At 42.4% G+C, this 17594-nt stretch overlaps 2 protein-coding genes across 2 annotated transcripts in view; one reads left to right on the forward strand and one right to left on the reverse strand.

The window, feature by feature from the left end:
- The window catches only part of NDUFA5 (NADH:ubiquinone oxidoreductase subunit A5), a 205417-nt gene that overhangs the window by 115515 nt on the left and 72308 nt on the right, over nt 1–17594 (forward strand). The window lies entirely within an intron of this gene.
- On the reverse strand, nt 153–14612 carry LMOD2 (leiomodin 2). Its single transcript, XM_006202245.4, has 4 exons — nt 14529–14612; nt 7812–8228; nt 1360–2718; nt 153–505 (listed from the first exon to the last, which is right to left on the reverse strand). Exons 2-4 carry the CDS (start codon nt 8082–8084, stop codon nt 479–481), a joined length of 1659 nt encoding a protein of 552 aa, XP_006202307.2. The 5' UTR covers nt 8085–8228; nt 14529–14612; the 3' UTR covers nt 153–478.

Here is a 17594-nt window from a genome sequence, read left to right on the forward strand (position 1 = left end):
ATGCAAAATCAAATGAAAGCAAATGCTAAGGACCCAAACCTTTTTTGAGGGGTGAGAATGTAATATTTTTAATATATAGCAATGTCAGATACACGCCTGTCAGATGTACCAACTTACAAAAAAAATTAGTTTGTTTAAAAAAAACAAAAAAAAACCCTTCAATCCAAATTTATTGGGATTACAAAAGTAACAGCACATTTCATTAACGCATTGCAGCTCAGAGTTATCAACACATCCAAGGCATCTTTAAATAAACTGCTTCTTGCCAATAAATCTCATGACATTAAAAAAAAGATGTTTATTTTCATATTTACAGAAGAAACACGCTGTTTCTTGAAATTCTCTTTGGGGTTAATGGTGAGGCTATTTTTAAAGTCAGAGAACATTTCAAATTGAAGAAAGTGTTTTAGAAACATCTCGCAATGCATTTTATCTAATATCACCGGGTGATTCTGCATCCTCTTCTAAAGATGGGGCTTTATCGTAGAGCTTCTGGAACTTCCACCTACAAAAACAGGGGATTTTCTTTCAATAAAAACAGCACAGGGGGAGGATATAGCTCAGCGGTGGAGCATGTGCTTAGCATGCCTGAGGTCCTGGCTTCAATCCCCTGTATCTCCATTAAAAAAATAAAAATAAAAACCTAATTACTCCCTGCACCCCAAATAAAAGGACCTCATGACCCAGTTAGTACCAAGAGCTCTCCTAAAAATAAAAAAAAAAATTTTTAAAAAGCTTTGTTTGCCATGATGGAAAAGAAATGGAAACTATATATATGTATGTATGTGTATGTATAACGGAACTGCTTTGCTGTACACCTGAAACTAACACTGTAAATCGACTACACTTCAATAAAAAATTAAAATTAAAACAACACAAACGACAAAGTGGAAAAAAAAGTGTAGAGTATGTCTTTAGCAGTATTCTCTGAGAAAAACTCAGATATAGATTGATTACTGCTGGGTGGCATTCAAATTTTATATTATAAAGTACATTTTAAGTCACTTGCAACTCTGTAGTAAAATTTTTGGCAGGTGAGGAGTCTGTGTTGAAATGTAGATAATATGCCCTGATTTTCTCCTTAAGGAAATTGGTATTTTTATAGGCCGAAGTGTCTTAAGGCAGGTCTGGCCCCTAAATGACTGAGATGCTAAGAAAGTGGACAAGGCACATTTCTCAAATAGAAATGTGCTCTCTGGTGACCTGCTCTTGACGCTCCAAATTTAGCAGCCACTTTGGCTTACTAAAATATTTTGAATATTGGTAAGTATTTTGAGAGGGGACTTTGGTACCACTGTGCGGTGGAGGCCGGCTCCTTTACTCGGTCTGCGCCCCCGGGTCGGCCCTTGGGTGACTTACCCGCCGAAGCTGTTTTATGCTGCTTCCCCGAATAGCTTCCATGAGATTCTCATGAGCTGACCTCTGTGGGGTAGAAGGTCGCGAGTTGTCTTCCACTTTCTTCTCTTGCACTGATCTTAGGGAATTTTTAATTTCCTTTAAGATATTTGGCTGTTTCTTAACCTTTTTCCCTTTTTTCTTTTTCTGTCCATTTTGTAGTGCCCGCTGGGCACTCTCCTGCTGTTTGATGACTTCTGCGATGTTCCGGGTGATTAGCTTTTTCTCTGGGAGCGGAGGGGGTGGGGGCGGAGGCGGGGGTGGGAGCTTTTGGGAAGGAAGAGGTGGGGGCGGCGGCGGCGGCGGCGGGGGCGGAGGAGGAGGAGGAGGGGGCGGCACCACAGGAGACTGAGGACGGCTCCTCACAGTTTGGACTTTCTTGGGGAGTTTGGGGGATGACCAGGGAGAGTGCCTGGGAGATGCGTAAGGCGAGGAGCCAGGCGTTCGTCTTTGCCAGACTTTGGTCCTAAGACTGGCTCCTCCATCACTCCCCTCCTGCTGTTTTTGCTCCTGCATCCGCTTCTGCCTCTGTTTATCCATGTTCCTCGTCAGGAGGCTCGTCATGCTCATTCTTGGTCCTGGGAGCTCGAAATGGTAGCCCAGCCTCAGCAGCGTGGTGTTCTCCCTCAGCAGCTTGACGATCTCCATCTCCACCTGGCTGCCCATGATGTGCCTCTGGTTGTGGAAGCGCAGCTCGGTGAGCACGGCGTTGTGCTGCAGGGCCCGCATGATGGCCAGGATGCCCTTGCCCGTGATGAAGTTGGACTCGATGTTCACGCTGGTGATGTGCCGGTTGACGCGGAGCATTTCCGCGATGGCCGTGGCCGCGCTGTCGTCGGCGTGCGTGTTGGCCAGGCTGAAGGTCTTCACCACCGTGTTGCTCCCGAGGGCCTCGGCGAAGCGGGCGAGGGTCTGCGACGTGATGTTCTCGATGTTGTTCAGGTTGACCTCCGTGGTGGCGGCGTCGTTGTTTCTCACCCTCTCCAGCGCATCCTCGATCACCGTAGGGTTCCCGCAGGGGTGAATGGCCGCCGGGGACTCTGGGCTCCTGCCGCTGTGGCCGTTGGTCAGCTGGATGTTTTCGATTTGACTTTTAAATGTCTTTGGCCTGGAGCTGTCAGAATCCACACCGTCGTAATGCACAGTTCCGTTAATCCCTTTCTCGTTTGCAGCCGTTCCTCCCTCTTGTTCGCTGTCCTCTTCCTCGTCGTCCTCCTCGTCGTCCTCCTCCTCCTCTTCCGTATACACCTCCTCGGAAACCTCGCTGTTAGTCTCAGTAAAGACAAGCTCTTCCTCGCTCTCCTCTTTGTCGTCTTCCGCAACCTGAGGGCGTGGTATCACCAGTAAGTTTGTCATCTTTCAGCACATTTTTGAAGGTACAAAGGTAACACTTGATTTTGCAATATATACACATATCAAATCACCATGTCCGTCTAAAACTAATACAGTGTGATTTGTCAACTGTATCTCAATAAATTTAAAAAAAAGTAACACATAGCAAGTAATACAAAAGTACATAAGGGAAAAAGGTAATCGGCTTCTGATAGCCCTGGTTCAGGTAACCAAGTTTAACATTTCCTTGCATAACCTTCAGCAGCATTTCTTAAACAAACGTTTCTTTTGTTTTCTGCAAAATAAATCTCCAGAATTCAGTGTAAAAATTTGCTGTTATATTGCCAATGTGAACAAGAAAGTAGAAACTTCTACTTTGGAAAGCCCTTGATAAACGTTTTATTCTCTTAACTGCTCTGAACTGTTTGACTCCTAGTCGCCTTTTGATTTAGCAAATTCAACCTCCTCTTAGGGAATCATCCCTCTGTTCTTCCTTATTTCTCCATCCCAAACATACAAATGACAACAAAAATATACAACATGTTAATGAGGTGCCTTTCTTATTGTTCAAAAATTCTTCACCAAATTTGCCTCCTATAGCAGATGTCACAAGAGCCCAATGCTCCCTGTGCCAACCTGTCTCAGTGGAGAGAGAGGCGGGGACATCATTTGCCCTTCCATTTGTCTATCTCTGGAGCAGAGCCTGGCGCAGGGTCTGGGAGACCCCACACCACCTGCAAGTTGCTGCTGTCTCTGTCCCTGCTCTGGGGAAGAAAGCCAAGGGGACCAAGCTGCTGTTCAGGGCAGCAGCAGGTCAAAACCCAGCTCTATGCAGAAACCCATTGAGGTCACAGCTTCCAGGGAATCCACTTGAAATCTCATGTTATCGTGGGGTCTGTGACAGCAGACGGGTCTGCAAATAGAGACGTAATTGCAGAAGACACAAGGTGGGAAAGATAATCCCCCTTGGCACTAACTAGACTAACAGCAGAGAACAGCAGAAAACCTTGAAACAAGCCATTGCCTCCGCCTGGCGGTCTTAAATTATTTACCAGGTATCAATTATGAAAGACTTCCAGGCAAACACGATTTCATTCCACCTTTGTCTCTCCTGTTTACAAGACTCTTTGTACCGAGGAGTCAGGTGACCCCTTCTTTCTCTTCTTCTTGCTATCTTTTCGGATAAAATAAAAATCTGGAAAATGCTGACGGAGTCCTATTTTCCCTAATGCTATCTTTTAGTTCCTTTGTTTTCTCTAAAGCCCCCAAACCCTCTCTTGTCCCCAAAGCCTTGATTCTTCCCTCTACATTGGAAGCTTTTTTTGACCCTAGTCTCCTGCCGCCCACAGCACGTGGTGTGAGCTTTGGAAAACACAGCGCTGGTCTCCAGGTTTGTTTGCCCAGTTGCTATCACCAAAATGCCTCCAGTTATTCACTTGTTTGGAGTGGCAGGCACCAAGTGATGGCCTGGGGAAGGGGTCAGCCGTTCCTGGGATGACTCAGTCTTAATTTACTCACTTCTCAGGAGCAGGAGGAAGAGTGATACTGTGTGTGTGTGTGTGTTTGTAAGTGTGTGTTTTTAGCTATTTCGGTATTCGGAAGAAAGGGGCCTGTCAAATTCAACGTATACTGCCTTTCATGCCACCATTAAATTGTATCCTCTTTGGTTTTAAAGAAAAACCTTTAGGCTTTATCTGCAGGAGATGTTTTCTCCTTTAAATGAACCCAGAGAGAAAATATCTGAAACTGTTATCCAGCCATGAGTTGTCCTGTACCATCTAAATGACACTTTTCCCCAAAAGCCTTCACTGACACCCCCTCAAATTATCTTTGTGATGTGTTGTGCTTCCTCCAATAAAGTACCTATTTAACGATTTGTTTGTCATTTTTCCCGGAAGACTGTTACAGGGGTGAGGGCAGGGATCATGTCTGCTTTGTTCACCTCGCGCAGTGCTCAGCATGTAGCTCAATAAATATTTGTTTACCAAATGGATCTAAATTGATATTGGGTAACAGCCACTAAGAGTCAGGACTGGGCTGGGGGAAAAGTACTGACAGGGCTGGGTGTGGGTAAGGTGCCCGACTGTCCTGGTTTGCCCAGGACTGAAAAGTCTCCCAGGAAGCAGAACTTTTAGTTCTAAACACTAGATAGTCCCAGACCATCTGAGATGGTCAGTCACTCATGGTGGGGGACACCTAGGAGGAGAAGAGCAGAAGGGAGAAAGGTGTCTAGAGAGGGAGGTAGGGGGTGTAAAGACAATCGTTGCCTACTTTCAAAATTATTCTGACATTTGAACTGACTGCATTGTTCCAGGTTCCCTATCTGCCACTGCTTTGGAGTTAACCCAGATCCTCGCTAGACTGGGGCTGGGAAGGTGGGGATGGGGTGAGGTGTGAGGTCCTAGGGGAGCACTTTAGGGAGAATTCAGTCAAGGTGAATGTCGGTACACTTAGGGAATAAATAAGGCAGCAAGAAGAGGGTGGCCAACAGCTTCTCATCACCTCCCTGATGAGGCACCATCACATGAAGAAGGAGGCAAGAAGCTTGGTTTTCTGTTCTGGTTCTGGGTCTACCCATAAAGAGCTGGTTGACTTTAGACAAGTCACTAACCTCTGGAGGGGGTATCAAAGAAAGCAGTTTATAGATGAGTGGTTCTCAAACGTCAGAGAGTGTCATAATCACCTGGAGGGCTTGTGAGACGACACATTCGGGGCCCGCTCCCAGAGTTCCTGATTCAGCAGGTCTAGGGGAGCCCTAGAATTAGTAGTTCTAAGAAGTCGCCAAATGATGGTGATGGTCAGGCACCCACATCTTAAGAATCATGACCTTTGTGTCAGTGCAGCTTGGTGTGAATTTCAGCTATAAGATGATAATCTCAAGTGAGTTTCTTCACTTCTCTTTGTGTCAATTCTCATGTACGGAAGGTAAGAAATAAGTGAAATAGTGTGAGTGAACTCACCGGCACCTACGCCTGAAACCCAGCAGATATGCAAGCTAGGGGAGCCAGACCCTTGGAGGCTATTAAGTGCAGGAGAAATTTGTGTGAATCCAGGTGGGCAGAGGCTGTCTTTCAACAGGTATCGAACATGATTTTCATTAAGTCTTTCAGAGTGGGTAGCCTGATGACAAGACCCCCACCTCCTTCTCATGGTCCACACAGCTCTGCTCTTTACTTCCCTCCCTCCCCACCCTCCCTCCCCCTACAGTCAGCTGCTTTGAGCTTTTCCTGGGGTGGGAATGGATTGACACCCTCCCCTGGCGAGCTTCTGCCCAGCACTCCTTGTGACTCCAGAGACAGCTGGCCAGCGGGGAAAGTGTGGCAGGAGAAAAGTTAACTAGCTGAGAAAGGAATCGGAGTTCATCGACCCACAGCCTCTCTAATTGCGCTGATAAGCCATTAGCAGGGATCAGGCATCAGCAAAACCTTTGGCAGGAACAGGTGGGTTTCATCAACAGCTGACAAGAGGTTTTGCCCTTTGTTTTCCACTGATCTCAAGACATCACGACATTAGAATGCCTTTGTTGGGTTATTGCTACAAGGGTTGTCGGTCCTGGACATTATAAGGCAATTTGAATCTTTTTATTAGGGAAAATCTTTAAGGACTGTTCTGAAAATGTCATACTTCATACAGTTTATCAGATTTTGGACACACATTTCTGCATCAGATTTAAAACAAAAACTTTTAAAATCCTAGTTGTGGAGGAAATGACCAGCCCAAATCCTGGCCTGTCATGTGTATCCTTCCTTCTCACCCACACCCCCACCTCCAGCTCCTCGATGCAGGCAGCCACCGTGGCCTTGGCAGACCCTGGCTTGATCCCAGCGGCCCTTCCTGCGATGATTGACATGCACAAAGCTCACACATACCTTGCTACAAATGTGGCCCACACACTCCATCATCAAGATCATCTCACAGTGCCTAGATCAGTCCTGTGGAAGTCTGGCCACGGGCTTCAGGCCATTTTGATTTTAGACGATTCCAGTGGAGCACAGAGGTTTTCAACTATTGCTCCTGAACAGTGTTCTGCCACAGATTCAGGGATTTGTTACCTTGACACTCTTATTGTCATTACTATCGTCCCAGAGCCTAGTCCTTTGAATTTCTTTCTGTTAAGGATTCATTTGGCAAATTCAAAGTAACTGTTTACTGGGCAGAGAATAAGAGCTTAACAGACCCGACCTGTAATATTAGCACATTTCCTGGTCTCAAAATCCCCATTATAAAGTAGAAAGGAATCTTAGAGATCATCATGCTTAAGGGGTCCTTAGGGGGGTTTCAGGATGGGTGCCAGCATTTTGAAATTCTATGTAAATTTTGTGTATGTGTGCAGAAGCACACGTGCATTTCCTTAAGGAGAAGGTCTGTAACTTATCCAAATCTCAAAGGTGTTCTTGATTCACAAAAGAAACACTGGATCCAGATCCTTCCACGGTCAGATGTGAAAGAGAACCTTGCAGAACTGACTACCTGTTCAAGGTCTTAACAACTTAGGCACAGAGTAGACACTAGGAATAGGGTCCCCGGACTCTCAGTTCCGTATACTTCCTACCACCTCACACGTCCTGATGTTGGGGGAAAAAACAACTATTTCTGCTATGGCCACCATCACAGTCCAAACAACCAGAGTACCCACTTTTGTCCTTATAGGAGAAGAGAAATTCACTTAACTGCCATATACTTGTGTGTGTGTGTATGTATATATATATTATATATATATAAATCATATATAAATCAGGAACAGACATTATGCCACATCCTCAACTTATAACTCAAATTAGACTTATGTTTGGCAGAATATCTAAACCTATGCTTTGCTTGCAAATTATCTGCCTCTTGAAGATCTCATCTTTGTCATCCACAGGACCCCAGCTAAGAATTTTACATATAATCCATTGGGTGGCCATAAAAGTTAGATGACTATTTCAGCCTGAGAAAATTTTCAATAGCAGGTACAAATGGGTTATAAGAAAAGAAAAGTGATGAGAACTGAAAAGTTAGAGGAAAAAACAGATTCCTGGGTTTGGGATGGGGGATGGGAGTAGCTGGGGTGGGGTGGGGGGGGCAACCAAGAGCCTACCTACCTTTCCACACTCCCCCAGCCTCTCCTTCTCCAAGAGTTTTTGGGACTCCTTTTCCCAATAGGCCATCAGTGCCTCTCTGCTGAATGTCCCTGTGGGGGTTTTTTCAGTCAGACTCTTTTGCCTCATCCCCACGGGAAGACTGCGATCAGGTTCAATGTCTTCCAGCTCCCTCTCGAGCTCCTTGAGCTCCTCGGCCGACAGGGAAGCGAGGAGCTCGTCCTCGTCGATGGATTCATATTTGCTAAGTCCTCTCCTGTAGCCGAAGGTAGACATGGTCCCGCTTTGTCAGCCCCAAAAGAAACTCGAAGAACCAGGCATTCAAGGCAGCCAGCAGCAGGCAGGGAGGGAAGTGGGCAGGCTGGTCAGCAACTGGTGCTTGCAGTGCCTGCGATAGCCTTTTAAGAGTGGTGATACAGGCTGTGACAATGCAGAGAGGGGTGAAAGCATAGGCTGTTTTAAGCATCAGACGTCAGCTAGACATTGGAACACAAAGAATGTCACATCGGTGGTGGATGGAGGTCTCGGAACCAGTGGGGATTATGAACACACTGGCCAGGGACATATTTAGCTGAGCCTGATAATTGCTCATGAGGACAGGGAGAGAGTGCTTCAGATAGGGGGTAAGACAGTTCTGACTTTGTATTCAAACAACCGAGGAATAAAATTTATTCTGAAAATGACTTGCTCCCACCCCCACAGCCATGAAAAGATTCTTTCATTCTCATCTTTCAGGATGAGGGACGAGTACATATGAGTCTAGTTATTCTGGTTCTCCTAAAATCATACCGTGGGTGGCATATGATGGGAACTGAAGGCTACAATAATATAGAGCCCTTTTCTATTTTCATTGTGTTTTGCAGTTTACAAAGCACTTTAATGTAATTTTTCTGATCATTAGTCTTGTGAGATGACTAACATTAGCCTCCTTTACAGATTCTGGCAGTCCAGGTTCTGAGAAATTAAGTGAAAAAACTGAAGCGCAGAAGGAGCTTTCTCCACTTCACAAAATGGCTTTCTTCCCCTCACCCTCTGAGTATTAGTAAACAACTAGATTTGGAAATAAAACTCCAGAAAGGTAAGTAATAATACTGGGTAGGATTTATTAAGAACTGACACTGTGCCAGCCTAGTGCTAAGCACTTTATACCTTTTATATCGTTTAATCCCACAGTCCTGTAAGGTGTATATTTTGCTAGTGCAGATTCAGAGAGGTTAAGTCACTAGCCCAGGACCACACAGCTAAGAAGTGGTGGAGCTAGAATTTGAACCCAGATTTGTGTCTGGGCTGGAAACTGAAGAGACGCTAATTTGAAATAACATATTATGCCCATATTTTTATGAATGTGATAAAATGTGTACATAGTTTACAGGATTTGTTAAGTATGTCATTTTAGCATAGAGATATATAAAAATCTGCTAACGTAATTTATATTTGCTTAGAAATATACATTTATCAGTACAAGTATAATATATGATACATTCAGCAGTTGGTAAATATTTGGGCTGTTCCCAGGTTTGTGTAATTATGAATAATGCTGCTATGAACCTTTACCTGCAAGTCTTTGTGTAACAATGTGTTTTCATTTCTCTTGGGTAGACATGCAGTAGTGGAATTGCTGAATTGTGGGGTAACTTTATATTTAACTTTTCACCAAACTGCCTGTTTTCCAATGTGGCTGCACCAGTTTGCTTTCCCACCAGCAATGATCAGAGCTCCAGGTTCTCCACATCCTAAGTGCTCATCTTTCTGATTATCACTATGTTAGTGGGTGTGAACTAGTATCTATTATAGCATTAAATATTATTCCTCTAATAACTAATGATATTGAACATCATTTCATGTGTTTATTAACCATCTTATGTCTATTTTGATAAAATACTTATTCATATCTTATGGTCACTTTTAAATTGAGTTGTAAGAGTTCTTTTAATATTCTGGATTTCATCAGATATAAGATTTGCAGATATAGTAACCTATAATGAAAAGGAATATATGGATGTTTCAGTCATGTGGATGACTGAAACATTATGCTGTACACCAGAAATTGACACAACATTGTAAACTGACTACACTTCAATAAAATAAATAAAAATTTTTCCTTAAACATTTTTTTGCAGATATTTTCTCCTATTCTGTGAATTGTCTGTTGGTGTCTTTTGAAAAGTGAAAGTATTCAATTTTGATGAAGTCCAGTTTATCAATTTTTTTCTTCTATTGCTTAAGCTTTTGGCATTATAACTAAGAAATCTTTTCCTAAACCAAGGTCTAAGAGAATTACTCTTAGGTTTTCTTCTAAGAGTTTTACAGCTTTTGTTTTTTATATTTAGGTCCATTACACATTTTGACTTAATGTTTGCATATGTATAAGATAAAGGTCTAAATTCTTTTAGTATACAGATGTCCAATTTTCTTAGTATCTTTAAAAAAAAAAAAGACTATGCCTTCTCCTATTGATTTGTACTGATGACTTTGTGGAAAAGTAACTGGCCATAAATGTAAGAGTTTATTTCTGGATAGTCAATTTTCTTGCATGGATCTGTGTGTCTATTTTCTTATGACAGTATCATCTAGTCTTAATTACCATAGCTTTGTAGTAAATACTGAAATCAGGAAGCGTAAATCCTTCAACTTTTTTCTTTTCCAAGAATGTTTAGCTAACAAGGATCTATCGTCTAGCATGGGGAAGTATATGCAATATCTTGTAATAACCTACAATGGAAGTGTGTGTGGTGTGTGTGTGAGTGGAGTGTGTGTGTGTGTGAGTGGGGTGTGTGTGTGTGTGAGTGGGGTGTGTGTGTGTGTGTGTGTGTATGTGTGTATATATATATATATATAAAAAACTGAATCTCTTTGCTCTACACCTGAAACATTGTAAATCAACTATACTTCAGTTTAAACAAACTTAATTTAAATAAGAGAATGTTTTGGCGATTATGATCTTAACTCATGGTATTCTGCCTCCCAAAATAGCTATGACTCTTTTCAATGATACTAATGAGAGAGATGATTATGATATTAGGAATGATGAGTTCATTGTTTTATTATGGCCTCTAGCATATACCTTTGTGTAACCTTAGTGGTAACACATTTTTTTATGTGAAAATAGGTTGGATTTTTGAAAATGACATCACATGATTATATCCAAATTCGATGAGTAAGATGAATTATTCAGCTGAATATTGACATTTCAGGTTTTAAAAGATGAATGATAATGACAACTATATAAAAACCTATGTGTTTTTGAAAAAGAGATAAAAAAACATGTAAAAGATAGTGCTAGTTCTTTCCTTCAACAATTATATATTGGGCGCATATGATACATTGACCACTGTACAAAGTTTGAGGTATATAATTATGTACAAAAAATAGTGAAGGTGTGTTTTATTCTCTTTCTCATGTTTGTCATTTTTCTGTAACATTTTAATAGTATTTTTATTTGACAACTTGTTAAACACACACGACCTGTCAGATTCTAGTTTAAGTGCTGGAGTTAGAGCAGTGAAGGAAGCCAACCACGTCCCTTCCTTCGTGGAGCTCACAATGTTGTTGCGGGGACAGACAACATGTAAATAAACAAGTAAATATAGAACATATCAGACAGAAGCTCAAAGAGAGAAACAGACCAGGGTCAAAGGGAAGAAAGTGGATTGTGAGGGCAATACTTCATGCAGGGAAGATCTCTGGTTTAATAAGGTGACATTTGCGCACAGACCGGAGAAGTAAAGGCTTGATGCAAATTATAATACACAATTAATGTGAGTATAAAATAATTACCCAGATATTATCAGAATCACAGATTCTCAGCTTGCAAAGGGACTTTGAAATATATCCATCCTCTATCACGTCTCTAAGTGGTCATCTAGTGTTTGCTTGAACACTTTCAGTGAAAATTGTAGATTGCCAAAAACTCATTCTACTGTTGGATGGCTGAAATCATTAGAAAATTCTTGTTTCTATTGTGTTGAAACTGATCCCCTGAAAAAATCGCTTTCCATATATTTTAGTTTTCTCACTGGAATAACCCAGAATAAATACAGTCTCATGTGAGTTTGTTCTTCCAAATCTTGGGTGGCCCATGAATGACTCTGAAAATAACTCTGGAAGAGGAGATGTTAAAGTGTTTTGCTCTGTGGCAGCAACACTGAAAGAAAAAAACTACAGCCTCTCAAGGACATTAGCTTAAGAGGAATGGTCATTCAGATATCCTAGTATATAGGTTAAAAATCACTCTGATTACGATAATAGTCACAACTCATGGGTGCCCTTAATTCATTGGCTCCCTCTTTAAGTTTTCTCCACAGACTTTAAATCCACTGGATAATATTCTGCTGAGTAATTAAACATCACCACCTGACACTGACCAGGAAATCTAAGTATGATTTAGATTTCCTTGCAACCTTGTCTACATCGAGGGAAAAAAAATCCAATCATATGTGTTCTGAGCATCAACATTTTCTATTTGGGGATTTTCACTTGATCAGATTGTGTTTTTGAGTGGAATTGCTTTTACAGTCAACAATACTATTGTGCTACTAACAAGCCTTCTGAAGATTCACATTTTCTCTTAAAAAAAAAATCTCCATCTTGAAGAGAATTATGTTCAGGCTTCTTGGTTGTCAGTCAGATGCACGCTGTTTCCCAGGACATCGGCAATTCCCTTTTTAGTGAAAAACAAGTTTTCTTTCAATCTTCTTTGTTTTTTTTCCTTTGGTTCCCTCTTGAAAATGCTATTATGTGTTTCTTTCTTCAACACTCATTTACCAAATACCTGGTGTGTGTACAGTTCCTGTGCTGGAAGCTGGGATTACAAGCAGAAAAATAGAAATTGATCTAGTCCCTGCCCTCAGGAGCTCCTACTCCTGGGACAGAGGCAGACAGCTGACAGTAACAAAGTGCAGTGGCGGCTCCGCCAAGGTGCCAACAAGAGCAGAGAAGTGGAATAAATATAGATGAAAAAGCAACGCAGCCCACGTGGGTAGAGTTGGAGAAGACACAGAAGCCATAAAGGTTCAGGCAGAGAAAGCAGCCTCTGAGTAAATGCACAAGAATATGAAAATAAACACATAAACAAAAATCCAGACACTACTTGGCATACAGAGGGGGAGTAGGTGGAGCTAGGCAGAAACTGGCCCTGGTTCTTACCTCCCCTCCAACTCCTTTTTTTTTTTTTTTACCCTGCATATGGTAGATGCATAGCGATGTGGACTATTTACTTGAAGGGCCATGTTAAGGAATTTTGGACTTTATCATCTGATGCTAAGTAGAAGTCTCTAACGTTATCCCATAGCCACAATTTACTTTCTTTTTTTTAACTAAAGTACTACGTTGTGTTAATTTCCAGTGTACAACATAGTGATTCAGTTATACGTACATATATATGTTCCTTTTCATATTCTTTTTCATTATAGGCTATTACAAAGCATTGAATATAGTTCCCTGTGCTATACAGTAGGGTCTTGTTTATCTATTTTATATATAGTAGTCAGTATCTGCAAATCCAGAACTTCCACACAGTTTATCTTCTTAAATACAGGCAACAATATTTAAGTATTTATCCCAGCAAGTGTCCCGGTGTTAATGGAGACCCAAGAAGAGCAAAAGCCATCAGCACCTCCCAAAATCGGCAGTACTAGCCCTGCCATCAGATCTGGTATTTCAATAAGTAGTATATACAGGCAGTGATCAGAGACATCCTAACTCCACTTGTAAATAATAACTACTTCAGCCTAAAGCTTGATATGCAGAAGACTCTCTCTGCCTACAGGTGAGTTTCTTAGCTTGTAGTTTATGTACTCTTGGCTCTTAATGTTCAGAAATGTTGAGAGGTTTTTACCAATTGTTCCTTTGTTTTCTTTAGTAACCCCCACATTTCAGGAAGAATTTCATAGTTTCAGGAATTGTTCATATTTCAAAATATTTGTATAGGCATTTCTTATTTATAACTGCAAAGCTGAATTAAACGAATGTATTATATGAGTATATTTAATAACATTTTCATTTACCCCGGTTCCTCAGCTTTATTCTGCCATAAGCACTTGTCACTCACAGATTTAATCTGCGTAGTTTCAGTGATTTGAAAGGAACCTCAAAGGGCCAAGGTTTCCAGTGACATGTAATATTACTGAGCTACAATTTGTATCCTTAAACTGAAGAATGTTTTGTGAAACTATTGAGAAAAACTTCATCAGAGGATCTCACTGGTACCAAAAACTCAAACTTGCTCCAAAGCAGTAACTTGGTTTCCTCTTTCCGCCTTCCCCAGCCCGCAGTTTTCACATTTCTGAAAACAGTGTCCTCATCCACCCAGCTGTGGAGCCAGTTCCTTCTCTCACCAACACTGTCACGTTAAGTCCCAAGGTCTTGAATCCTGCTTCTTGTCAGACCATCCCCCCTGGTCTCAACTTGAGTCTCACCTCCGGTTCTTGTTTTCTTTGATGACTGACATCTTCCCCTTTGTCACAATACAGCCACAGTTAATTTTTTGAACACACAAATCTCATCGGGTCATTCTCTGCCTAAAACCCTCACATGGCATCCGTGTTCTTCAGGCAGAATCTTTCACTGTGCCCTCTGGCCCCTCCAGGGTCAGGCGCTGCTCACCTCTGAAGCCGCAACGTGGATCACTTCCTCCAACCCTCACCCTCAGCCGCACTGGGCTTCTCACACCCACACTGGCCCCCTCCCTCCCCCCAAGCCACTGCGCATGCGCTGCGGTACCTCTGCTGCTTCCGTCTTCTCAGGTGCTCCACTGATGCTCCAGGTCAGTTTAGTTCTCCCGGATCCCACAAACCTCCATTCACGAAGCATCCCACTTGGGATTGCTTGGCTTGAATTTGTCTTCACAGGAAAGGCATTTTTTCCAAAGGAAGGGGCCCTGTCTGTCCATTCGCCGTCCCCAAGTCCTAGCTTAACTACCGGGTGTCCAGGAAGTCTGTTTAAAAAAAAAAATAAAAAATAAAAAAACACAGGATGATTTGCAGTGCAGGCACGGGTAGATCTAGGCCTCATAAAGCCTGGAGATTTTACAGTGTTGGGGAGCGTCTTTAAGAATAATAATATAGAGTCACTATTCTGTACACCAGAAAGTAACACACTGTGAATAGACTATACTTCAATTAAAAAAAAAAAGAATCATAAAAAATTATAAGTACGAAATTAGTTATGAGATTGTATTCAAAACAATAATAAAATCACGATAAACCACTAGGTCTTAGGTGGTTTGAACTTTCTACTGAAGCAGCTTACCAGAAATGCTTATAGAGAAATGCTACCTAATTGTAACCCGGCTTCCCAGCTCCCTGCTGCACCCCACTCCTCCTGGGACCCCCAACACTCACAGGGGTCCGGAAGATCCTGCTTCATGACTTCTGCCTCTGAGTGTGGCCCCCAAACTAACGAATTTGCCCTACTAGTCACTACGTGTTCATATCTCATGATGACATTTTTGTTCATTTCGTGTATACCTTTCTGTTTTAAACTGTCCTCAATTTGTTGCTGAGGAAACATGAAAATCATATGCCCTAGTGTCAAGTGCAAAATTGGGAAACTGGAAATTCTTTCATTTTCGCAAATTTCAAGTGTCTATCTACTGTTAACAAGTTATTCCTAACTTTCGCCTTCCCTCTACCCTTGCTTTTTTTTTTTTTAACCTGTTTCCCATGCACACAGAAGGATTTGGGTTTTCAACGTTTCCTGCTGGCGGCTGGTTATCAGGCTGTTGACTAATGGAATGACCCCTAAGGAAGCTAAGCTTCCGACTTCACTCAGTCTGTCTGAGGGAGCTTCTCAGGTAGCTGGAGACGGGCTCTCGGGGGAATGTCAGGCAAAGGTCAGGCTATGCATGAACAACAAGCAAACAGGCCACAGGGATCAGATGAGAACTGGCAATCCCCTTATCAAGTCTTCTCTCTCAGGCTTGGCAGCCAAGCAAATCTCCCAGCTATGCCAGCCTGTGGTTGTGAGCATGAGTCAAATTTAAAATTATTGGAGCTATTTATAAAAATAAAATCTTGCCATTGTATAAGGTTTATAGTTTACAAAATGCTCTTACGTACAATGTGCCAGGCAGTCTAACGTAGTAATACGATCTCCATTTAATACTTGTGTGTAGCTGCCACCTACTGCGTATGAGGCAACCCTTAATGAAATAGATACTATGACTTCCATTTTGCAAAGGGTGAAAATGGGTTCTGAGGTTCTGAGAGGTTAAAAAGTCTCCTTAGGTATACCTAGCTGAGAAGTGATAATTAGAGTTATGTTCTCTAGGTCCAAGCTGCTTTTTTTTCCTGATAGAAGTACTGGGGATTGAACCCAGGACCTTGTGCATACTGGGCATGCATTCTACCACTGAGCTATCCCCCCTCCACCAACCTTCTTCTCATACTGAGATTTTCTAGTTTGTCCTTTCAAAACATACCAAAGTAAAAGAGAGGTGGGATGAAAGAAAATTTTATTAGAGCATCTATTGCTTTGCCTTGTGTGGAGTAGTTTTAGTTATCCTTTACTGAACTAAATCAAACATGTGAAAATGAGCCCCATGCAAGAAAATGGAAAGATAAACTGATAATGTTAAAATTGTAAAGCCAAAAGAGTGATTTCCAGGAAAAATTCAAAAGTGAGGAAAGAATAGCTGAATTTCATTCATCTGGCCTTCCGTCTCATACGGCAGATCATAAATATGGAATTCCACTTACAAAACAGGGAGCAGATTTGGTATAGATCATATGAAGTCCTAATAAAGGGAATTTTACTTGGGTGAGCTCGAGGGGCTGAGGCTTTTGTTCATTTCAGCAATTAGTTTAGTTGTAACCCCAAGTGTTGATATTCCGACTGTGCACAGATTTGCTCACTGTGGTCCTAGGAAGAATCATGCGGAGGGTCAGCACCCAAGAAGTGGATCTTTTCCCTGGGAGGGGTCCCTCCTTGGGTTTATGACAACTGTCACTTGAGAAAACTCCTGTCCTGAAGGAAAGTGGTAACTGGAAGGGCTGAACAGCTGAGATCCTGCAGTGAAGAGGGGCTAGAAAGGTAAATTCAGTGCCAAAGGCCAGGAACATGGGGACTCGGTGTGCCCAGTGATGGAACAGTCAGTGCTGGAGAGCTGGTGTCTGGTTACTGAGCTTTTTCACTGGCAAATTTATCCGGAAAATTGAAGGCCCTGGAGTTCCTCCCTGACCTTTCCTTCTATAGTTCCCCTGTGTTCTGGAGATTCACAGCTTTTTGAAAATTTGACTCTCTGATTTCCCCTGGAATGCTGTCCTTCCCCACCCACCCTGCCCCAGGTTTCTCCTGGTTCTCCTCTCCACTGCACCCCCAGGGAATCAGAGCTGGGTTTCAAGGGTGTGACAAGGGTCCCATCTCACAGTAACTTGATTCCTCATCAGTGTATGCTCTCAGTAGGATAGGAAAGCTTCATTTTTAGCTCTCCAATCTGTGTGTTTCTGTGTGTTTTGTAAATAATAATCATAATAACAATAATCATAATAATAAAAGTTGGGCACGTCATATTGCAGCCAGCATGAAAATGGCAGAGGTTGGCAGAGCTGGCTGCGATTGTCTGGGTTTGGGGGCCGGTGAGATTGGTGAAGGCGGCAGGCACGGTGCTGCCCTTGAACGCTATGTCACCATCTGCTTGTAATTGGTCTTATCGGCAGAACAAAACCACTAAATCATGTGCTGCCGGCACCGGGACCAAGCGCTTCCCTCTGAGCCAGATGATTCCTTTGTTGAGCCGGGCTGCCTCAGTGAGCTTGTAACCATGCGGCCAACTGTCAGCAAGAGATA

The sequence above is a fragment of the Vicugna pacos genome, chromosome 7, assembly GCF_048564905.1.
Source record: "Vicugna pacos chromosome 7, VicPac4, whole genome shotgun sequence".
Lineage (NCBI taxonomy): Eukaryota > Metazoa > Chordata > Mammalia > Artiodactyla > Camelidae > Vicugna > Vicugna pacos.

What these genes read in the sequence shown, in the direction of transcription:
- LMOD2 (XM_006202245.4), bottom strand. Translation starts at nt 8,084, where the DNA reads ATGTCTACCTTCGGCTACAGGAGAGGACTTAGCAAATATGAATCCATC. An exon ending in GGCTGGGGGAGTGTGGAAAG is followed by an intron (nt 2,719 to 7,811) that starts GTAGGTAGGCTC and finishes CCACGCCCTCAG; the next exon opens with GTTGCGGAAGACGACAAAGA. An exon ending in GCATAAAACAGCTTCGGCGG is followed by an intron (nt 506 to 1,359) that starts GTAAGTCACCCA and finishes CTGTTTTTGTAG; the next exon opens with GTGGAAGTTCCAGAAGCTCT.